The 25,464-nt window shown below is 39.4% G+C and overlaps 1 protein-coding gene across 6 annotated transcripts in view; it reads right to left on the minus strand.

The window, feature by feature from the left end:
* The window catches only part of CCDC85A (coiled-coil domain containing 85A), a 181,635-nt gene that overhangs the window by 1,855 nt on the left and 154,316 nt on the right, over nt 1-25,464 (minus strand). Inside the window, exons 4-6 of one of the 6 annotated variants that reach the window (XM_080685542.1) lie at nt 11,349-11,483; nt 8,284-8,403; nt 4,480-4,578 (exon numbers count right to left, since the gene is read on the minus strand). The exons of 2 other annotated variants lie outside the window; for them this stretch is intronic. In XM_080685542.1, coding sequence (XP_080541668.1) covers nt 4,480-4,578; nt 8,284-8,403; nt 11,349-11,483 — 354 coding nt within the window. The remainder of the gene's footprint in view (nt 1-4,479; nt 4,579-8,283; nt 8,404-11,348; nt 11,484-25,464) is intronic. 3 more of the 6 variants (XM_080685544.1, XM_080685543.1, XM_080685539.1) reach the window with 3 other exon arrangements.

Here is a 25,464-nt window from a genome sequence, read left to right on the forward strand (position 1 = left end):
AATAGCCACATGAATGAGCTCAAACACAAAGGGAGTAAAATGTGGTGCAAGCTTCTAAATCACAAGAATTACTCAGTTGTTGGACCATCAAGTTTGTTAGGAACCCGGGTCAAAAGTAAAAAATTATGTGACAACTCAGTCTAGGTATTTGAGTGATACTCCACTCTAGCTGCATGCTAAACAGGAACCCCCACCCTCGGAGGTTGACTGCATTGGTGGAAGTGAGGTGCAGGTATCTGTATTTTTTAAAAGCTCCCAATGTGATTCTAATGCATAGCTAGACTTAAAGAATCCTTAAGCAAAATCATCCTGGTCCCTATCTTATACCTCTATTACAAGGGATATCAAAGGAAAATGAAGAAGCTTTGATCTTGAGCTATTTAAGTCCTGAGCTGATAGCTTTGGGGCCACTAGTAAATTTCCCTGCTTCTCCCCGCAGAGTTTTTGGGGCTTCAATAATAAATCTTAGCTACAAAACAGTACAATCTCTCAGATTTCCAAAACAGAAAGCATCCATATGCGGGAAAAGATAAGAATAAATTCAAGAACCACTGAACTAGAATACAATTACAATATGCTCAAAATTGGGCTATTTTAGAGGGACAGTAGTAAAGGTGAGCTGAGGAATAACATAAGTATAAAGTAAAACTACTGAAATCACCAATGATATATTAATATACTGTAAAACTACTGAAATCACCAATGATATATTAATATACTAACAGTAATTGGAAAACATGCGTATACACACACAGTAACAATCATAACCCTCCCAGGGTGTTTCACTATAAAGACTATGCTCACATTGATTAATTCCACAAAAATTTACATGACTATATCATGAACACAAAACCAGTTCATTAATTACTCAGAGACTGTGTTTGTTTTCCTTTTAAATAGAGCAGATACTACAGAGATACCCAGTAAGAATAATACAGGGTTCTGTCTACTTTCATTTGTAAGCCAATGCAACTGTTAGTCTCCATGTTCTAGACAGTGGTCGGCAAACTCATTAGTCAACAGAGCCAAATATCAACAGTACAACGATTGAAATTTCTTTTGAGAGCCAAATTTTTTAAACTTAAACTTCTTCTAATGCCACTTCTTCAAAATAGACTCGCCCAGGCGGTGGTATTTTGTGGAAGAGCCACACTCAAGGGGCCAAAAAGCTGCATGTGGCTCGCGAGCCGCAGTTTGCCGACCACGGTTCTAGCAGATACTCTTATGTGACAGAAATGCCCTGTCCCATTTGGAGAGTTGTTGTTACGGTCCTCAACTATTGGAAAGGAATGTCATAGCAATAGATGGCTCAAGCTGTATACAAGGGAATTAGGAGAGTCTCAGTCTTAATAACTTGACTGCAAAGAGATACAAACATCTAATCAGGAAGCCAAGGTAGCATCTGTTTCTTGCCCTTAAAATTGTAAATATAATTACATCTATCCAGCATGCTTTAAATTTCTGGTTTAGAAGTAGAGGGTAAACTCAAGACCTCAGTCACAGACACAAAGAATTAGAGGGTTACAACTCAATGCAACCCATCTTCAAGTACTCAACTGTAGACTGCAATGGGCTCTGTGGTAAAAGGAAACACAGCAGGCAGAATTGAGCCAAGCCAATGATTGACCTATTAACTAAGAGGAGAACAGGTTGATGACCAATCAAGTATTTCAACTGTTCTCAGGGAATTTGTGAGTCAAACAGAGAAACCTAAGATAAAAACAAAACAGTGTATTTATTTCTGTGGTACAGTTTGGAAAGAGAATAGAGCCCTTTATGCTATTAACATGATGTGCTGTGAACAACAGTCTTTCATTGTATAGATGTCAACAACTTATCTTCAGGAGGACTACCAGAAACGGAGGCAAAACTTCTGGTAAGTTCTGAGTCTTATAACTGATCTTACATCATGAGAAAGTTCTGTATTTCTGTTACATCATTATAAAAGCACGTAGTTCCTCTAATAGATTTCACAGTCTTAGCGAGTTTCTAAGAAATTACTTATCTATGCAAATGTCTTAAACATAAAACATATTTTTCTTTATTCTCCAGTATTTGCTTTGTGTTTTCAATGTTCATATAATTTATAATGGTGATGCCAATATTTCAAATCAACACTTTTTTCCTTGGCTTTTAAGTACTTTCCAAATATATGAATACTAACTGTCAGACTTGGCTTATTTTTTTTTCAAATTATGGGCATCAACAATTGAGAGTTTGAAAAGGTTTCTAGAGAATGTTTAAAGGCAAATGAGGAGGGCAAGCTTTTGGCTCCAGGAAAATATCTTCTGACACTTTTTTTTTAAAATATAGGTAAACAAAAAGATCTATACAAACTAATCAAGTTACAACCCATGAGTAGGTCTCTGCTATGATTAAGAAATAAAATTTCTGATGTCTAGAAATCTTTCATCTAAAAAATTTAAAAAGAGGCAAGAAAAGGGACAATCCTGGCATTTCTTTACAGAATTTCCGGCATTAAGCACAATGGAGATGTAAGATGCATTGCTTTTCATTCTTGAGGAAAGGAGTCCCCAGCTTTACTTGGGGAAGTGGAGAGAGCTAGTCCTCGGAGATCTGGGTCTACTCCTGCTCACTTAACTGTTCCTTAGCGAACAATCTGAGCAAGTACCTTAAGTTGAGCAATTAACAAAATTTTGGGATCTTCATTTCTTTAAACATAAAATGCAAGTGTGGGGTTCTTACCCAGAAGTTGCTATCCAAATTGTCCATGGTCTGGGGTAAAACCCAGATCTCTGAATTATGAAGGAGCTCCACATACTTCTCTGTTGAGACCCACTGGGGGATGACTTCAGTGGCCCCCTCGAGTTCTACAATTCCTAAAGCCTGTCAGAACTTTCTCATTCCAGAGACAATAGATGAGAAGCAACAGGCATTCCTAGGTGTGTGGCCCAAATTCTTAAATTTCTCTGAGGGAAATATTCAAACTGAAAACCTTAAGGACAGGCTGAAAAGCTACAGAAGGTAAACAGTGACGCATTTAGGAAATCATGCCATCTAAAACTAATGACTTGAAAACAGACAAAAACAGATATTCATGAAATAAAGAAAAATAGCCACAACACAAACAAGCAGGAGACTAAAACACTTTCCCCAGCACATATAAGATGCCCATGGGACTCTGTAACTTTTACTGGATTCCAAGACCTCAAAGAGATTGATAAGTGTCTGAGAACACCTCGTCCTAATAGCCTAAAGCAGTGGTCGGCAAACTCATTAGTCAAGAGCCAAATATCAACAGTACAATGATTGAAATTTCTTTTGAGAGCCAAATTTTTTAAACTTAAACTTCTTCTAATGCCACTTCTTCAAAATAGACTTGCCCAGGCCGTGGTATTTTGTGGAAGAGCCACACTCAAGGGACCAAAGAGCTACATGTGGCTTGCGAGCCGCAGTTTGCCGACCACTGGCCTAAAGCTTAAGGGTATTTCTAAGCAATTTTGATATTCTAATGGACAAAGAATCTAAGGTTAAAAATATTATATAAATGAAGCCAATTAAAATGAATGATTGCCGAAACCGGTTTGGCTCAGTAGATAGAGCGTCGGCCTGCGGACTGAAGGGTCCCGGGTTCGATTCCGGTCAAGGGCATGTACCTTGGTTGCGGGCACATCTCCAGTGGGGGGGTGTGCAGGAGGCAGCTGATCGATGTTTCTCTCTCATCGATGTTTCTAGCTCTCTATCCCTCTCCCTTCCTCTCTGTAAAATATCAATAAAATACATTTAAAAAAAAATAAAATAAAATGAATGATTAATATAATCTGTGATTTTTTTGCTTTTAACAAATGTGTTCCTCTGTAATATTCTATTTAGCTTTCTAATAACCTTCACTATTATATTCTTGATTAAATGATACATCTATGCATATTACTGAAATGTTTAAAATTTAGTCAGCCACATAATGATCACATTGAATATGTATCATGAAAGTAGCATGTTATTTTTTTACTGTGTTCCTCTACGATTTCATAGATAGATGTGTCAACTACTAAAAGGTAAAGATACTACTTTGCATGACATGAAGCACACACATAATATGCATGAACAACCCAGCAATTATATCTATTAAGATGATGATTCTTTTCCCCCAAGTATATTTACAAACAAATCCAAAGAAGTCTGTTTTCTTTATCACAGGTTTTAAACACTGATCTCTAAGGAACTTCTTAAAAGTATGAAACAGAAACCCATTTATTTGATCAAAACTAGTAATACATTTTAGACAACAGACCATTTATTATTTAGAAACTTTCATAATTCTGGAATATATTGGCTTATTGCTTACCTGAATATTTTATAACATGATGATTGTAGTGATAAAAAATAAGGGGAGTTGATTTTATTTTCACATAATTAGGGCACTTGTCCAGCATTTTTAGAAGTAGATATTCATAAGCAATAACTACGCCATGATGGGGCTTGGAACACAGAATACACAACAAAGCACATTAAACTTACATTGCACATTTCTCTGACTATAGCTTTTTCTGTCTCACTAAGGTCCTGTTCATACTCTTTACCCTGTTGACGATCTATAGTTTCCTGAACATCCAAGACCTGGATTAGTTGAAAAAGAGAAGCAAATTTCACATGGAAAAAAACCTTGTTAGTTACAGAATAAAACCAGCAAGCAGCTCCACTTGGTAAAACCTTTAGTTTTCTCCATGTCTGCATATCAGAGTGGATACATATATGGCAAAATCTTTTAAAATAGTTTATTATTGTGAAACCTATCTGGAATCAATTCTACTTGATTTCAGATGGCCATTAAGAGCAATCTGTTGCATCACTAAGAGTCTATTGAATGTATTAATGTCTAAAATAATTAGATACATTTAGTTAATTGGGTCATTAAGATAACCCGTCAATGATTTAGAGAGTCAATAATTCTTGCTCCATCGTAAAAATGAGCAATATAATTAATTAAACACCAGACAGTCCAAATGATATGTAGACATGGCCTATAGAAAAGATGATTAAAAAGATGATAGTGATAGTGAAACTGGTCAGAACCCAGGAATATGTACATAAGAATTTTTGTTAATATTAACACTACTGACCTCACAGTTCTTGCCTGGGCATTCTTAGTGGCTAGGAAAGGAATATGGGGATGGTTCTTTGATATTAGCAATGAGAAACACTGACTCCTTATAGTGACAATATTTGAGCAACACTTCAAATATTTTTCATTAGAGCAAAGTATCTGGGGATGAGATGCTTTTAAACAATTTTAGATTCCATTTCTCAAAATTACTGCTTAATAGCATGAAATAATATTCCTTTAAAAATGTCTATAAAGTTTTCATGTCAATACTTTCTAAAGTACAAAACTTGGGCTTTGAATGCAGTTTGCTATTTTCTTCTGTCAGCTTATAAATCAAAGCATTAATGTAGCATAAAAAAACACTTTTCCTAAGAGCTCCTATAGAATCCACCCTGACATTGCTAAGCTCCTTGTTCTGTTGTCCTCCCAGTCGGTGCTAATGGCCACACCTAAAGGTGTCACCTGCGAATTAGCACCAGTGAACAGTTGAGCCAAAATAAATGACTTAAGCATGAGGGGAGCCTTCCTTTTAAATTTATATATGCTGCGACTGCATGGATTTTTCACTAGAGTTCATGCTGCAATAAAGAATCTAATTTACAAACTACTCTGGTTAACTCAAAAGTTCTAGCCATTGTTATTATGTAGATATTGCTTCTTTAACATAGCATATGATAGTAGTGAATGAAAGCCTGACCCTTTTACTCAACTCAAATTAGTCAGTTTACATCATTAGAGGAAATCCTTAACTATGCTCAGTGAATATTCATAGAAAACTTATGGAACTCTTTGAACAAGCTCATTTACTTACAAATTTGATTTATTATGCACCTCAGAGCAGAGTACTTCAAATCAGTTAATTTCTACTAAATGAAGTGAAGCTCCAATTAATAGTTAGCATGTAATTTTAAAAACAAGAAAAATGTGGTGTGATTTTAAGTGAGCTAATTTCTCACACTGCCTTCAAACTCTTCCCCCATCCATGACCACAGTTATTAAATCCTAGAGAATTTTTTTGAAATCTATCAGAAGATGAGAAACAGCCATTTATTCCTTTCAGAACTGAAAAAATCTTATGATATAAATATGCTCTAGATCGTTGGCTTTTAAAAACAAAATGTTGAGTGATTACATGTTTTTAACATTGAGATAGTGTTCCGATGCATTTCCCTTAGGCTGTGTTTGCACCTATTTCTATTTCAGACACAGTGAACTCATGGAAGCGAACATATTATATATTCAAAAGCCTCCAGTTATCCAATAAAGATACTTTAGTTGCTCAGTATTAGCGAGCCGCCCAGTGAGGACTTATGTGTCCTGATTATAATATAATATCTTCCTCTCTAGAGGTAAAATTTTATATGAAAATTAGAGAATGAATTTAGAGAAAGTCGAAGAGCTCTTCCCTGCCTGCCCCATTCCTTTTCGGCCATACTAACACAGCCGTAGTGAGAAATTTGGGGAAGAATGCAGTGCGACCCACTCAGCTGATCTGATTCAAACTGCACTTGCCCTTTAATAAGGCAGCAGGCTGAATCATCCTTCAATCGGAAAATGTGTTACTTTGGGAGTATGTACGGACACTAACACTACAAGATTGCAGCCACTCTCATTTTTTCATCTCTAAGATGCTTTTCAGGTAGCTAGAGCCTGGCTTATGCTAAAGTTACAGCACGGTTAGCATGCTGTTCATGCTAAGCAGCATTCAAATGCTGAAGCAGAGAGCAAGTGTTCCCCAGTCCATAAACCAGCACCCACCAGAAGGAGGGCCGCCTCATTCTGTTGTGCCTTCCCATGAGTAGCTCACTTTGTGTTATCCCAACCAACACAGGAAATGCCAGGCGCCTTGCCACTGGCCACCAGTGTGGTTCTGCTACTGTCCCTCATCAGCAGCCAATTGATGCCAGTGAGATGCAAGCTCACTTCATCTAAGGCAGTGGTCGGCAAACTGCAGCTCGCGAGCCACATGCAGCTCTTTGGCCACTTGAGGGTTGCTCTTCCACAAAATACCACGGCCTGGGCGAATCTATTTTGAAGAAGTGGCGTTAGAAGAAGTTTAAGTTTAAAAAATTTGGCTCTCAAAAGAAATTTCAGTCGTTGTACTGTTGATATTTCTCTGTTGACTAATGAGTTTGCCGACCACTGATCTAAGGGACAGTAAAATATAAGGAGGGAGCTAAATCTGCTAAAACTAAACTCCAAATAACTATTTTGAAGTTCTCATCTATTTATTTGCTTTATACGTGCCAGGGAAAATGTGGCCTACTCCAAAAGGATGCATCTTCAGTCTGTGGATAAATCCTTCTGAATCCAAAACAATTTTAGAGAAATTGTGAAACTCATGTGGCAGGCTAAAGCACTCTACCTACTTCATGCTCAGAATACTTCATCAGGCTACATGTGAGGGATTATTGATTTAAAGGACAGCATTTTATACTTGGAAACTGAAAATTTCAAGGAATTGTCTCAATTTTAAGATAATTTTTATTGCATTTGTTTCTACTCTGAAATATTTTGATTATTAATTTTACTTATGGTACTTATTGGAAAGCTCATTATTGGTAAAGAAAATTAAATGATAAATTTTAGCCAAGTCTTTTTTGAAGTCATTATGGAATTTGAAGTAAAAGCCAAAAATAAAATAGCTTTATGAGCAAGATCTCATACCTATTTTGTAATATTCTATAAAGGAATATTAACTAGAGTTTGAAGACCTAATTTCTTTTAGTGGAGGAGGGAGTAGGTTTTGTTTGTTTCAATAGTTTCTTTTAGTAAATTGCACAATGTGCTTCATTTGCATAAAGAAAGAAAAAAATGGTATCCTTCCTTCCTTTGGCCAACTATGAACTCCCTCTATTTGAAGTCACCCATGCTACAAACATTGCACATAAAATACCTGTAACATTATTTTACACAATGAATATACATGCATATCAGACTTCAAATTTAACTCGATGCAGATAAATGAATCACATTACTCAAAACAAAATAACACTAGCGATTCAACCATAAGTACTCAAACTCATTGTTAGTTAAAAAATTAAAATCATAGTTCAAAACTTAAGATAATAGTTCAAAACTTAAGATAAAGTTACACCATTAGGGGTAAAAAATAAAGTATATATGGTTAAAACAAGACTGTGAGGACTACTAGACTACGGCGAACAAACCACAACACAACTGATTTTCTTGATAAATGGTTGTACACAGTTGGTTACCTTAAGAGAATGTACCACGGGTTCAGGCTGCTGAGAAGGTGTGGTATGTCCACTGAAGCTAGCTGGAGAGTTGGGTGAACTGTTATTCCCATCAGCCCCTGATGACAACCTAAAAGAACCCTTAGTAGAAAATCAACAACTTTGTTATTAAAACAAAAGTCGTTTATAACTGCACAGATGTCATTCAATTTCACTGCCAAATGATAATCAGCCATTTTGTTAATTTTTTTCCCCTGAGACTGTCCTACAATACTGTCCACCTGTTAACTGCACTGTACTTGCTGCTTGACCAGCAAGAAAAGTTAACCAAGAACCATCTCTACGCATGTCCAGATGTCATTTCTAATTTACCAAAGAGAGCAAAGCCCCCTAAGGAATGACCATTAAGCATTTCAAGAATGATTTTTTGAAACTTAAACATACTCAAGTGTAGGGAATTTGTGAGTTACTCTGCAGCTGAGTTAACATGCTCATTCAGCAAGACAAATGCCTCATTCCATATGTCTCAGAAAATGCAGACACATCACATTCTTATAAAACTTTCTTATAAAACACTTCTTTGAGGGAAGACCTGTAGTGGAACATATTCCAAAGAGATTTAACCAAATTCAGTATTTTCTTTCAGAAAAAAAAAATCCTCTTATTTTCTGGTCTTCTTTGATAGGAAAAGCAAAATGGATCAGATTACATATTTATAGTTCAGTGACTCGGCAACTTAGTTGCTGAGGAATCAGAACCTGCCATGATTAATTTGGCCTGTGAGAATCACCATCACCCATACAGGAACTGGGGGGAAATCAAACCGACTTTTTCTAGGGATTGTTTGCAGAAAGTCTAAAGGATCAGGGAAGAAAAAGAGTAGCAGTTACCTAAACTCCCACTAAAAGCAGTCGAATGGGAATTTCACCTGTGTATGGTGATCATTACACTCAAGAGGGCCTGAGAGATTTTAATGTCTGTCCAACAAACCTAGAGATTTTTTTCATGCCTAATAGACTAATAACTGCTCTGTTTCTCTTGGATCCCATGAATCTAACCCCCGGAGAAGGAGCATCATGTGTGGTTTGGAACTTTTCTCTTCCAGCATCTCTAAGAGCGTCTATGTTGTGCATTTCAGGGATGGCAAGGGAAAGCTGAGTGCAGCCTGTCTTAGGTTTGGGCTTTATGCAAACCATGCTGCTTTTAAAGAAATTGACACTTCCCGTTGATTTTTACAGAAATTATCATGCATGCAATTTGGAATATGTTCTCTCTTCCCTGTCGCTGTCGCTGCTTACGTCCTTGAAGGCTATCCTCACCACCTCACAAGCCAACAGAGACCATGTGCTTTTCCTTGCTCAGAGTTATGGAGACACATCAGGTCCTGCCCAACCCTCTCTAGCCAACAGGGAGGAACAGCCATAAAGTGTGACATTTAGGTGACCTCTCCAGTTTCTGTCCTTCATTGCTACTAATGACTAAATTAATAGCAGGTGATGACACAGGGCAACCAATTATAACAGTCCCAACCCTTTCTGGGGAATAATATTCATAAGGTATGTTTTCCTATATTTGTAATTCAGACCAAATCAGACATAGTACCCGATACAAATAATAAAAGGGAAACTATTTGAAGTTGGCTCATTGGGCACACCCTCCCTCCAACTCCACCACCACATTTTGGACATCCTCCTCTTCTGAAGAGATCAAATGTTTCCAAAACAGAGGAATTATAAAGGAAGCTCTAGTCCTCTGCCATTCTCTGTCCCTGCTATCACCACTCTCATGAACTCATGTGAAGGGCTTCCTGAGGTTACGCAGAGTTCACGTCAAACCTCTCATTTAGGACCCCCCACTGCAGTTCTGTCTTTCTCCTGACTGGTAATCTGACTTGGCTGGCAGTACCCCTTCCCCCTCTGCGCTACCCTCCTTCCACTCCTTCTCTTTCAAAGGCTCCCTTCCCAGACCTGCCAAACTGGAAGGTGTGTCAATCCTTGCATGATTTTGCTTTGGAATGGGACCTCCATCTTCCAGGCCATTTTAGTTTAAGAAAATTTCTAAAATCAGTGATAAGTATCTTCCCTTAACCAAATCCTCTAGATAATTTAGCATTGTTTAAACTTAAGGAGAGTCCTGTTCTACCCTTATCTATCCAGAAATACAAATATTTTATTAAAGAAGTTTCTTTAAATAATAGGATAATAATAATAAAGGCTACAGTAGGGGGAAATGTATAATTGGGGGATTAAAGATCAAATCCACTTTGTGAGCCATGGACTAATAATCACAGGAAGGATCAAGATTATTATGGTTTTTGTGAAGCCACAAAGGTAGCCAAGAGCCTGGTAAAGTTGTACACCAACAGGTGCTAAACAGGTTTCTAGATTGTAACAGAATCAAGCAACTCATTCTATTACATTTAGTTCCCATAAAATAAAAGGACAAATTTATATGTGCTCAGTAGAATGAGATCAAAATTTGGAGAATTATCTAGGTTCAGTCAATACATAGTTGACTAATATGTTTTCACTGAAGTATTTTTTTAAACATGCTACTGAGTGAAACTTATTTTAGTAAAATTGAGCCCATTTAAATTGTAACATGGCTGGCTCCAGGAGACAAGGAATTTAAAAAGAGGAAAACCTTAATGAAATTAGACATGTGACTCCCAATTTCAGGGAGGCTTGTTTTCAAGGTACATGTGATCACATAGTGCACCACTGTCTCCCGGGCCGCAGTCAACCGGAAAGGGCATGGAATAATTTCCTGGGCTGGTCAACAGACATCTGACAGTGTCTAACAATTCATTTTCATGGCCACCGAACTCTTAAACGCCTTTCCATTAAGGTGCAGGCTACCTTTGTTCTCCAGTCACTCAACTTTCACCCTCAAGTTCGGGGGGAAAACACTAGAGAAGACTGTTTAGGAGATGAAAGACTACTCCCAACGTCCCCCCCCAGATTTACACCCACAGCAACTTTCATGTACACAGACTGTTCTCTACCCCCAGCATAACGTTCCTCGAGCAGCACAAGCCACCTGGTTTACACACAAGCAAATGCAGCAGCTGGCTTGTCTTCACTCACCGGGAGCGTGGGCAGGCAGCGTCCTACTCCGCGGCACCCTTGCCACCACCGCAAGACCCGCCGGGCTCTGGGCCCCCAGCCTTCCTCCATATTTGAGCTGTTTCTAGTTGGAGGTTGCCTTCTATTCTGGGTGGCCTTATATTTGGAACAATATAGTACAATCACTCAGAAAAATACCGTTTCCCAAGTCTCAAGAAAGCAAATAGAACAAGAAGCGTAATGAAATGCACCACAGTGACCACAATGGCAAGCTGTAACATGCACCTGTGACCAGGGAAAACGTGAACATAAACTGAAGTCGGTGTGTGCGAGCTCAGACTGATTTTTAAAATGGATGTTGGCAAAGTTTTAACTAATTCTCAAAGTATCAAAAAGTGGTAGGTGATGATAATGCTAAAAGTAAAACATTGAAGCTACATAGACAAGTTTGTTCTGTGGGTTTTACTTGGGGGAAACAGAAGTACCGTAAGTCTTCCAAGTATTTAAAGCAGTGTAACTTCAGGACTTAACAGAAATTATGTGAAACGCATTTGGGAGCACGATGCCCTTTTGTTAAGAAACAAGTTGGGTGGATATATTTAACAATACTCAAAAACTGATGCTGCATCAAATTCTCAAAAAAATTCCTGCACATTTAAAAAATGTAGGGTGGGGCAATAGTGGGTGTACAGTTGTTTGTATGGAAAATATAGTAATTAAATACAAAAATAAACTTTCATGTATTCACAGCTATAAACCCACTTTTGCTGCACCCTGTATGTATGAGCGAAGGGGTCACTATTGCATCACAGTAACTGTTTTACCTGGGACATATTCATAGTTGTCAAAATGTCAAATAATCAAGCTGATCCCTAAGTTTCTGTACTAGTTCGAACTAGAGATATCACATAACTAAAATAAAAATAAAAAAATTTCCCTAAACCCCAGTTTTTTCCATGGCCAAACTGTAATTCTACTAAAAATGATCAGAACCAAAATGAACTTATTTGAAAATACTTTCTCCTTCCTGCCAACTTTCACTAAAACCTTCAATTAAGAATGCTATGTCCTAAAGCAGTGGTTCTCAACCTTTCTAATGCCGCGACCCTTTAATACAGTTCCTCATGTTGTGGTGACCCCCAACCATAAAATTATTTTTGTTGCTACTTCATAACTGTAGTTTTGCTACTGTTAATGAATCAATGTAAATATCTGTGTTTTCCGATGGTCTTAGGCTCTACAGCAGCGGTTCTCAACCTGTGGGTTGCGACCATCAGAAAAAACAGATATTTATATTACGATTCATAACAGTAGCAAAATTACAATTATGAAGTAGCAACGAAAATAATTTTATGGTTGGGGATCACCACAACATGAGGAACTGAATTAAAGGGTTACGGCATTAGAAAGGTTGAGAACCACTGTCCTAAAGAATAGCAACATTTTAAAAATACGAAAAATTCACAAAATAGTCCCCAGATTCCAGTGTCTACATGTTTAATTTTAGGAGACAAAAAAATAACAATTTTTTAGTTCTCATCAATCCATTTTCCTAGAAGTAGGTGCTCTACTGTGATAGTACTGGTCTAATTTTCACTCTTCTCTAACTTTTGGAGGCAGAATAAAGAAATGAGTAGCAATGATGATCAGCAGTTGTTACTCACACACTCTTTCCTGAATCTATGAAATAGTAGCAGTTATCTATTAAATAAGCCACACATATTCCTCACATAAAATTACATATTTGCACTTGAACCATAATGATCATTTCAACAGAGCAACACTGATTTGAACATTGCTCTTTTGTAATAATTTCATGTCAGTGTCTACTTTATTTTCACCATCGAAAGAATTAAATCCAGTAATTTATAATATGATTGATGGCTTAAAATTCACCTCCCAACCCAACTGGCATAGTTCGATTTCCGAGACGATTCTTATGCGTAATGCAGTATTTTACAAATGAGTTCTCGATTCAGGATTTGGTTCTCTCCGTGACTTCCACATCTCTCAGACCTTAGGTTTTTCTGATTCAACAACTGGGTAAAACTTAAGAATTCCTGTTGTCATATTCCCTAATGTATAGTAAGACTGAATCCCAATGCCTCGCCATTGCAACAAAATTTATCATAACATGAAATCTAAGGTAACATCTATAACCATTTAGAAGCAGCTGGAAAGAACAGCCATTCAGTTACTATGTAGACAGTGTACAATATTTTCCCACTTTCAGAAAGCAGATAAAATATGAAATATACTTTCCTCAGGATCTTATAAAAGGTTCTTTTTAAACATTGTATATAGAGTGCATAGTATTATTAATCTCCTAAGTGGGGGGCAATATACACGGGCCAGATTTTTGTGAAAGAATAAACTACTTGGTGATATAACCATTTTAAAAGAAAAGGTAATATAACCATTTTAAAAGAAAAGGTACTCTTTTGGAATCGGGAGTATTGACTTTCTACTCATGTGGGCAACATAATTTTTGTTTGTTTTTTAAAATTCTGGTCTTGGAAAAGTCTGTCCTGGACCGGCCATCATTTTTGACCTTCAAGTAAACTATACTTGAATGGTACTTACGTACTAATGAAGGCTTAGCTCTTTGCAAGCTCTACAATTATCAGTCACACTATTTTCTGAAGACAGCTTCATAAAAACATACTAAGCCTCCTGTAACTCGGTGCTTGGAATTGTTGTTGGCAACTTTGGAACTCAAAACGGTGTAAACCCAGATGCTGGCCATCAATTGGGAGAACAATTTCAAACAACCTTAAGAAAGTCACTTTCTATTTTCTGAGTAATCCCATTTTGCTTAGCTTTGTTTTCTGCAGTTTTAAAAAATTTTACATTTATGAAAAAGAATACCTGAATAACCCTACCATCCCATAGAAATCTGAGTACTCATTAGCCACTTTCTATACAGGTAAAGTAATCAACAAATTATTGTAGGTATCAGGACAGTCCATCCTAAAAGACAATAGCAAAGTAATGCTCTGCATCAAGACTGTGTGGGAGGTAAATGACAGGTTACTTACCCGGAGGCAAGTACTCATTATAGAAACCATGAATTCTATGGTGTGAGCAAACAGCCTGGATTAGGGAACAAGAGTTATCCCTTCATACCACTGAAAAAGATAAATGTTTGGTTCTGCTATCCCTTGTAACACAACATTTCTGGAAAGTCTTCCATGAAAAGTGAGATTTAGGACATTTTCTAATATTGTCCTTAAAATCACTAACTTCTTAAGAATTAAGAAAAAATGGAGCCATTCAATTTTTAAAAAGAAAATATATTACTTATAGTCTCTCAGTGTAAAATAATTACAATTCACAATATGAATTTTAAGAGAACTGATAAGATGAAGCTATTGTGAATAAGTTGTCTTCTGGCTATTTTAGTAACATTGTTTTGATTAATACTTTGGAAGTTTCCATTCTTTTGCCTTACAGAGTACACATTAAAAAAAATCTTTAACAAGAATAATAGTACTGTCTTTACATTTTATTATATAAAATGCAGGCTTCCCATTTCAATATAGATCAGACAAGTGCACTTGTAAGAAACTTTAGAGCCCAGCCCTCTTATCTATTATAGGAAGCCAACTATGGAAGTCTGAAAATTGATCGACTAAAGTGGTTTCCTGTTAGTTAAAGATGTTTAATTTTTTATAAGTCCTGAAGGTAGGTCAAACTATACCTCATCAGAACACATACCTAGTTTAAGAGAGAGGAGGAATTCAGTATTTCCTTATCATAGGGCAAGAGTGGATGGATTGTTGTGTATTCTCATCAGGCAAATAATATTTTGTTCCATTTTACCAATCTTCATTCTGACATTTGCAGAACTTCAATACCACACAAATCAAAGCCCAGATGAGAGACTTTAAAGGTCACCATGACAAACTTCTTCCAAAAGATTCCTGCAAATGGGCTTAGAAATGCTGAGACTCTCTGCTTTGCTCTAATAGAGAATAGTTGATTGTATTCAAAGAAAAGTTTAGTTTTCATTTAATTAAAGAGTCTGAATTTACTCAATACTGACTTAACACATTAAATAATTTCCTGGATTTGTAGATAATCATTCATTAAAATCATTTTTGCTAAGCACCTATGAGAGGTAATACCCCATGCTATGTGAGGTGGGTATCTATTCCAAGGTTTGTTGAGAGGGCAGTACACTAAGTCCAGCTCATTGACTCCAGGGTCACACTGCGTAGGTTCAGATTCTTGATCTGGCACTTTAGCAAGTACATGATCTCTCTGTTCCTCAGTGTCCTCGTCTGTAAAATGGGGGTAATATGGTATAATGATACTACCTCTCTGAGTGAGGCTAGTTATATGAAAAGTGCTCTTACAACAGTGCCTAGTCCACATTAAGCACTCTGTAACAATGATTTTCAACCTTTTTACTCTCACGGCACACAGACTAATTACTAAAATTTTGTGGCACACACACAAAAAATATTTTTTGAGATCTGATCAAAAGAAAAATAGGTATAATCAGGTGTTGGCTGTTGTCATATTTTTATTTGACAATCTAAGGGGAAAAAGGTCAGGTATTGCATGTTTTCAAAATTTCTGCAGCACACCGGTTGAAAATCGCTGTCATCCTGAATGTTTTTGCTACACATTTTATAACTTGTTTGTCAATTTATTTCCAGATGTTTATTATTTGAGCAGCAGTTCTCGGGGTGATTTGATGCCCTGGGGGGGTACATTTTTAGTTGTCACCATGGGGTTTCATGGGCATTTAGTGGGTAGAGAGGCTAAGGATGCTGCTGCTCACCTGGCAGCACAGGACAGTCCACACAAGGAGTTATCCAGGCCCTAATGACACTAGTGCTGAAGTCGAGAAAGCCTGATGTTGGAAAACTGCAAAGCAAAATTTCTGTTGATGGCTCTGTAGCAGATTTTGCATATGAGGACAAGTCACCCACATGATTTGCAGCACTTGGCGATTTCAGAGTTTTCTCTCTTAAGCTTCAGCCCTCATGTGGTCTAAGTATAAAGACATCCATCTTTCCACCTCCGAATAGGAAATTACTCTTTTTAACAAAAGGAATAGAATTTAAAAATACCCAAAACATCCTACTGCAACAATGCGAGCAGAACCAGCATACAAAACGGGCAGGTACAGGGCAGTGGTCCAAAGAACAGATGGCTCTCCGAGTGGAGAGATCCAGCACGCTGCCCCCATGAAAACCCAGACACCACCCCACAGAGAATAAAATTGGCAGAAGGTGGTTTGCGGAAATTACGGAAGGAAAATAAAGCTTTCTCAGCAACACAACAGGTACAGATTCTGCACTTAACTTCAGGCAGACACACCAGGAAAGAATGAAATTGCCAGGAAATAGAAATGCGGGCCCTGACCCATGAAACAACAGCTCGGAGCAGGTGAGAGCATTGTGTGACAGGCAGAGGCAAACCGGAGAGACAGAACTCTGGATCAGAACAGTGAGCATTCTCTCCTTCACAGGAGGCTAAGGGTTGCAGTCTGTCACATGTTTGTCTCCTCAGCGGGTGCAAGACTCCTGAGATCGTATCTTAGTCAAAACAGCTCTCAATTGCTAAGCTCCTGTTACATGTTAGGACTCTCCTAAATGCGGTCAATTAAAAGATTATTAAGGCTCGCTAATATGAGCTCCCACTACGTGTTAATACCCATCAAGACACTAACTGTGGGCCTGGTACTATTCTCAATAATTTACATAATTTCTTTCTTTTTGTTTAGGCCCTAAAGGTCTCCTCCTGTTCAGTGTGCTCATCCTGCAGCTCCAGGGCCTTCAAGGAGACCAGGGCACCCTGGGAAGATGGTTGGAGTGGCCCAGGGTCTTGGGAGGATCAGAGGAGAGTGTGTTAGTCACCGCTCCACTCCAGCACATCAGCGTGGTGTGGCGGTGACACTTAGAAAATGTTGCATCTGTAACAACATCCAAGGATTTTGAAACTTCGGATATTACAAAGTAGCCCAAGGAATATGTTATTGACAGCTCACTTTGAAATACTGAGTCATGACATAAATGAAATACAATAGGGCTCCAGTTATTTCATCAAGAGAATAGTCTACTTCCTGTTCTTTCTTCCCTTTGGGTTCGGGTTCCAGTGAGACTTTTCTGGACTCTGTGCTTTTCTTATCCCCTAGTAGTGTGATCCAGGAAGTCACTGCAGTAATATTATATATACTGTGGAGTTCCTCAAGGTCATTGCACCTGACTTACTATCTCTCTAATCAGGATGACTAGCACCCCATCTGCTCAATAAAGTGAACATGTCAACGGATTATCAAAACCAGTGGTGACAAAAATAGTTGTATAAATGCTTTACTTGTGTGCCTATATACTTGGTAATTAGTAGGTTCCCAACTATTTGTCAAGTAACTAAAACACACTTCTAGAGCACTAAAATGGCCTCAAATATGTGACACTGACATTTTTGTAAGGATCCATTTTTGGCAAGTCCACACAAATTAAATTAAATCCTCACCATGTCCCCCTCTCATTAGTCAGTTACCATTCTAGTAAAATAAATCTACCCTGAAAATCTTGAATCACTTCCATCTATTTCTAAAGCTGGTACAGACCAAAAGCAGAAATAGACTTTATCACTGGAACATCCAAAGTATATGCTGAATCCCATCCAAATCATTATGTAATGGCAAATATCAAATGGTGAAAAAAATATATATATATATATATCAAAAGGGATATAATTCTCAGCTTCATTAAGGGTAGGCCAACCATAAGTATCCAGATATTACCAGCTAAGGAAATCAGAAGGCAATATTTATTCCTCATTCATGATGCCAAATAACAGCTAAGATTGAGGCCTGTGGATTCACAGTAGAGCTGGTAAGGAGCTTCCATTCAGAGAACCTGGGTTTTAGACAGTTGTCTTGTTCAGGGAGATGGAAGCAATTCAGAGGGACTTGAGCCTAGAATGTGAGGGACAAGCGGAGCAGGACAGAGGCTGACATGAAAGGCAGAAGTCAGATCACAAAGACCCTTCTACATCATCAGAGGGCTTTGAAATTCATTCTATACTGAGGCATGAGCAGTGGCAAGACCCGATTTCTGTTTATAGATCACTCTAGCAATGTGGAGAATAATTTGGATGGGACAAGACTAGCTGAGATGAAGTCCAATTAGGGTATTAACAAAGAAGTTCAAGTGAAAAATGATTACTCATGGCATACACTGCACAACAGCAGAAAAAATGAAAAGGGTATTGATGGATTAAAAGGCAGGATGAGCCCTAATGTTTATCTGAATGTAGGCAATGAGGTTGAAAGAGGAATCCAGAATGGCTCCCAGCTTTCTGGCTGGGTACCAGCTAAATGGTCATGTTATTGACCAGGGTCGGAAGTGCCAGGAAAAGTAATATATCTAACTCTTTCATCAGATTTTAAAATCAAGATCAAAGAGGGAATTAACAATGTATGAAGCCCCAAATCATCTTTTTCATGGCTAGCCACACAACTGGGTTTCTTCTGACGCATAAGAGTGCAAACTATTTCAATTGTAATAACTTTACCCTCATGCCACGATGAAAATATCATCTGATCAAACAATATAATGTTCTTGGAAGGAAAGTAATTTTGTAATATCAGTGAGGGCAGGTAAAGCTTGAAGATATATATAGTTCCAAGAAAAAAAAAATGACAGTAATTACAGAGATTAGCCTTTTTACAGGAATTAGAGAGGGCCACCCCCAGGAAGAAGAGAATATCCTGAGAGGGCGAAGGCAGCAAACACCCTGCGTCTCTGTAGCCAGAGTGACAGCAGGCAAAGAACAGTGAGGGCCTGTGAACAATAGCTGCTGAACAATAGCTAGGAAATGGGACAATAGGATGTGCGCACTTTCTGCCTCTAGTAAGGAGATTATGTGCTTAATTCTAGCCTCCTATTAACCACCCAACTCCCAGTGAGGAGCAGGGAAATGTGCAGAGGAAAAGGAAGAAGGGCACATCTAAATGGCTTCATCAGGTTGACAATCAGTAGTACAAGTTTACCACATACGTGCATACTTTTAGGTCTTGGGCTTATAAAAAAGGGAGATGAGGGGAAAGAGGGGGCATGAGTAGGACTAAGAAGGCACAGAACTGAATTGCCAGTGTACAAACACGGCATTCGTATTGCAGAGCAGAGCCGATGCGTGCTTGTGTTAAGTACCTCAGCACTCCCTCAGAACCCAGTGGAAGACATGCACAGAGCTTGCACCCTTGGGACTAAACAGCCATGTAAGATAAATGCTTGCCAAGTTGACTATGAAATGCTACTGGTAAGGTGGTGGTTGCTGCCCTGGCTTGAGCACAAGGAAGGGCCTTCAGTTTCATCAAGGACTCTTCCAGTACACAAAGCTCCCCCACAAAATAGGAAGGTCAAGATAAGGGAGAGGTGGACAGGGGGACAGAGTCAGCTTCATACAAGGGCAACCACCTCCTGGGGAGACGTGTTGATAATACAAGTAAGTACAGCCACTTGTCAGACTGCACTTCCTAGGCCATTTGCTGGGAGCTGTATCTTTGAGCGTACACAGTGATCCTGCACTTGGATCCTGTACCTTGGAGCGTACACAGTGATCCTGCACTTGGATCCTGTATCTTGGAGTGTACACAATGGTCCTGCACTTGGCTCCTGTATCTTGGAGCGTACACAGTGATCCTGACAGTTTATGAAAACACCCATGGCCAACGTGATGTGGGTAGCGGGAGCAAGACAGTCGCCAGCGAATAAATGGGATCTCCTGTTAGTGAGAACAGAGCACACAGGAAGCAGGGGGAAAGCATGAGCTCTGGTTTCACAAACAGCTCTTACTAGGAAGGAAGGGACTTAAAAGTAAGTTTAAGTCACTGACAATTTATGATGGAAAACACGATTTTCAGATTCAAACTTATATATGCTCATTTAGTAAATAATGCTCAAAAAGGTATGTCTAGGACCTACTAGAGAGTTAAAATATAAAACAACTTTGTAGAATTAGCATAGAAAGGAAGTTCAAAACTCATCCATAAAATAGGAAAGATTAAAAATGTTAAATGTGCCGCTCCTTTCCGCTTGCATTGCACTCCTTCCCCATCTTTAAATCTCAGTTTCCCAGGGCACAGTCCACAAACCTCTTCTTTTTCTCAGCATTCTCACCGAAGTCCCAATTCAGTCCATTAGCCATTTACTCTTCCACAATTTTACCTCTAACCCTAAACTCTCCTGAGGTCCAGATGTACCTATCTAACTCTGTATGTAAATCTCCTCAGAGACGGCCAACATCTCAGATTTACCATGCCCAAACAGCTTGATTCCCCTTCACCCCCTAAGCTGTTCTCCCCGTCTTCCTAGTCTCAGCACACAGCACCACCTATCATACAGTTGCTTAGCTCAAAATCCAAGGAGTCACCCTTCATTCTTCCTAGAGCCACCTCACTGAACCACCCCTGGGCTGCCATGCACTGCACAGTCTACGTGAATAGTCCCTCCAGTTCCTCAGTGCCCACCTTATGAAGCCACACGGGGTCCCTTTCCCATATATTCCCCACCCAACCTGTCACAGAGCACTCTGGGCTCCACTTCTGTATGGGCATCCAGGGCCTCTCCTCACCATCTCCACCCTACCCCTTAGTTCCAGCCACTGTCAGGCCTGAGTCAACCAAGCTAGCTCCCTAATGAGTGTCCCTCTGTCCCTGCTCTCGCACTGCCTCCGTCTTCTCTACTCAGCTTTGATGGTGACCTTTGCAATGTTAACAGATGATTCCATAACCTTGCCCCATTCCTCCTATGGCTTTCCATCAAGTCAAATCCAAATCCCAACACTTGACCTTGGTCAACGAGCCCACAGGGTCTGTTCCCTGCCTGTGTGCCTAACTTCATCTCAGGTTACTCTCCTTCTCACTCGCTGTGCCAGCCATACTAGCCATCTTACTCGTTTCCTCACACGACTAGTTTGTTCCTACCTAAAGCTTTGTCCTTGCTGTTCTTGCTGCCTGTAATACCCTTTTCTAGCCATATTGCTTTCTTCCCTCAGATGTCACTTCCTCAGGGTGGGGGAGGGTTCTAACTCCATGTAAAAGGTCCTGTCACTCCAGTCACTCCAATTTTGTACCCTGCTTTTGTTTTCTTCATAGTGATTATCACTCCCAGGCATTACATATTTTTGCTTTTTTAAATAATGACCCACATACTAAAATGTAAGCTGCATAAATTTCTTACTCAAGGCTATAAAGCTATTGTCTAAAACAGTATCTGTACTAAGAGACACAAAAAGTATTTGAAGGGTAAAGTAGTAAATGAATGGCCAGGACTTCCTTCTCTCATTCCATATTTGTTAAGGTTGCTTTGGTTACTAAGAAAACCAGTGGAAGCCCACGAATCACTTCCCATTCAATGAATATCCCTGTACCAATCGAACGATAAATGTAAAACTTTTTCATTTCAAATAGCGAGGTCACTGCTTTTGCCTAGCCTAGATTCCGGGGAAGAAAGATCGCATAAATAACTGAAATTCAAAATAGCTTTACCTAGCCCCTCCACGTAAACTTTGACCACAGCTAATGGCACAAACCAAATCTGTCCAGTTAAATATGTACACTTTCCTGAAGTTTCTGGGTGAAGGACTGAAGAGTAATAGCAGGGCCAGTATTCCGAGTGCGTTAAACAAACAAAGGACCTGACTAAACTTTAAAATTTTCCAAAAAGCTGACTAAGTAATTCGGAAAATTGACATTGTAAAACTTTAGGAAAGGCAGATTTTTAAAAAAGGAACTTTTTTAAAATTAGAAATTTTGCACAAGTATCATCCTGGAAAACAACCAGGTTAACCAGTAAAAAAAATAAAAAACAGTTAAGGCTGCCTAGAGATGTCTTAAAAAGAAAGGGAGAAGTATTTTGCCTATTCAAGAGAAAAAAGACCCAGAGACTAATGAGCTCCATAAGCTACTCACTGCCTGACCCTCAGCAAGTCACTTGTCCTCAACGCTGAAATGGAGAGTTCTATCAATTAGCCTCATGTGGTGGCGGTGAAGGGTGACTAATAGACTTGATTGCAAGGCGCTCGGAAAACAGTAATTGCCATAGAGAGCTCTGCTATCAGTCCCCACCGAAGCACTGCGAACACATGTGGCCCTTTTCGAGCTCTCTTCTACCCCTCGGCTCTTCTGGTGTCCGTCAGTCCTAGTGACAAAGACAAAAAGACAAGTGAGGATCCTTCTTGCTTTTCTACAGGTCCCATCCTGCCGCTCAGGAAACACGCTGGACGCAGGAACGAGCCTTTGTTCTCCTCCGCGCTCTCCTAAGCACCTTGCAGATAAGGCTCTTCCTCTCCTTCCTTTCCACGCACTCGTACACCATAATTAAAACCACAACTGGACAAAGATCACGGAAAAGGAGAATATTAATATAAAGGACCTGAAAAACACAGTTCACTTAATTCTTACCAATAATCTCCTGATTTCTCACTCTTTCACAAAATGCCCTCATTACAAGAATGATTGATTGCTGACCTCCGCCTAAGCTGGAAATGGATTTCCTCCTCATTCCCTGATAAACATGGATTTAGAATTTCACTTGTCTTTCAAGGACTCTATAGAAATTCATGTTCTTCCCGAGCCGCCAGCCACGTGGTGTTCATTTTAGAGACAAGCCTGCCCCACATTATCTAAGCAGCGATCTCTCTGAGACGCGCAAGAACAGCCAGGACACAAAGGCAATAGAATCAATCAATCACTAACGTCCAGCTCCAGTAAGCATTCCTATGTGTTTCAGAAAAGTGCTATGTTTCTAGCTGGTAGAGCCACAACTATTGTCCTTCCTGTAGGGGAGGACTCGCCCTTTCAAGTCAAATGCAAGCACCTTCATCTCCAACAAATTTTTATCCCAAAGCTAAGTGGTTTGTTAGGAAAAAGTACCTTTGCCTCTTGCTCAATGATTCCTCTGGTTCCATCATAGCACATTTCAAAGATACTGATAAGTTAGGGCAGGTTTGGGGATGATAGGACAAAGGAACTTAAACCAATGAAAAAGTAAAAAATATTTATTGAAAAAAGTACATGTATGTAATAAATTCTTTATGTACAAATGAAAATTTATGTAACAATGAGACCCGCCCCCAATTTAAAAAAACAAAATACCAATATTAAGAGATAACCCAAATAATTGACAAATTATTCTAGTGTGGAGCAGAGGTCAGCAAACTACTTGCAGGGTTAAATCCAGCCCCTTTCACCTGTTGTGGAAATAAAGTTTTATTAGAACACAGTCACACACATTCACGTAAATATTCTCTGTGGCTATTTGCAGCTGTTCTCATGCTACAGTTGCTGGCATGGAAAGTTGCAGCACCATGTGGTTCAGAAGTTTGAAAATACTATCGGGCCTTTTACTAAAAAAGTGCCAACCCCTGGTCGAGAGGATGAGAAGGTCACTGCAGACGGCAATGGTCTAGAAGATTCTGGAGATGGAGGCAAGCAGCTTCAAGATAGCGATTAGACAAATATTGTCCTCTATGTTATTTATCTAAGGGCTAGAAACATCCTGATGACTGATAAAAAGATGAAGTTTTCCCATGCTGAGGAAATCTTTAGAGCGATGAAGTCTCCCAGTGAATAGCAAAACAGAACTAGAAACTAAATGGACTAGAAACTAAACTGAGTTTCTCGGCTAATTCCAAATTCAGAACCCAAAGATACCACACCAGAGGTTTGTTTTGGATGGTGGTGCTGTTTTCATAGCTATCTTGCTTCTATAGAAACACACTTGCCACATGACAGGTTTCAGAAAAAAATAATTGCTAGACCAGTGATAACAAAAGCTGGACACAAATCTCGCCTCTGCCCATTAGTAGACATTCTCTCACCTACAAATCAGTGATACCCACAGGAGCCAGGGGCCCATGGCCAAGACCTCCACTGATACCCAGGTTGCAGTCAGAGCTTGTGACAAAAACAAACATCCACCCCGTCATTTGAAAGAAAGAAGAGCATGTAAAAATAAAAGAATTGGACATTATCCTTTTCATGACCTACCGTGTCTCTCCTTGCATCCTAAAGACTTAAGACTCTTAACACTTAAAACAAGTAGGATTGATGTCCTCAAACAAAATTAACATAAAAGATATATCTGAAATAAAATGTGTCATTTCACAAGGCAAAAGGTATTAAAGATCAGTCTGCTAACATCAAGCATTTTCTACTGGTTTAAAGACCAATTAAATACTTATTTATTCCTAACATCCTACTTATTACTTATTAAAATTACTATGGCATCACTTTGTAGCCCTGAGAAACCACCCAGAATGGAGAGATGTCTTATCCTATTCTCATGACTGATTCTGAAGAACTTTGTTACTATCAAGATCCTGTGCAGGGTACTTATTTTAAGTGGAAAACACTGGAGTGGCAGCTGTCCTTACCTGCTCTCAGGCCCGTCTTTATCTCATTCTCAAGTGCCAAAGACAGTATAACTGGTTTCCCTAACCAAGAAAATCCTCCTCCTCAAAAAAAAAAAAAAAAAAAGGAGAGGGAATAATGGCGGCGGAATAGACAGACGTGTTCCGAGCCTTGTCCCGGAGCAGAAAGAAAGAACAGCTGAGGGTCGCGCAAGGAGTGTTTGTTGGCTGGTTGGGAGACAGCTGAATTCCAGAAGGAGGTGGGGGACTGCTGAATGGGGTTCCCCTGACCTGGCAGCACGAACTGCGGCTGGGTCCCCTCCCGGAGCTGCGGGCTTGGACGCGGAGTCTGCGCCATCTTGATCCGGAAAGTGGAGCTTATCTGAAGCCTGAGAATCCACAACTGCGGCACCCCAGGAACAGCTGTGAGCCCCAGAACAACGCTCCCCAACTGGCGCAAGCACACGGGTTCAGAGAAGCTCTACACTCCACCACGGAAAGGTCAGATTTCGCCTGGGATAAGGTGAGGTCTCTGGTCCCGGCGGGAGAGAGGAACGCGCGTTTTGCGGGAGCTGGAGGACCAGGGAAGTCTGTGCCTAGAAAAATCCGTGGCTGTAGGGGCTGGCGTGATCTGTGACTGTGGAAAGGGGTCCTCAGAGCTGCTAAGAGAAGGGCACTCTAAAAAGCAACCCATTTTGATCTGAAGTGCAGGGACACCCTAAGAATTTCAGGCAGTCCAGACTTACGCGCAGCCCGTGCG

The sequence above is a fragment of the Plecotus auritus genome, assembly GCF_963455305.1.
Source record: "Plecotus auritus genome assembly, chromosome: 8".
Classification (NCBI taxonomy): Eukaryota; Metazoa; Chordata; class Mammalia; order Chiroptera; family Vespertilionidae; genus Plecotus; species Plecotus auritus.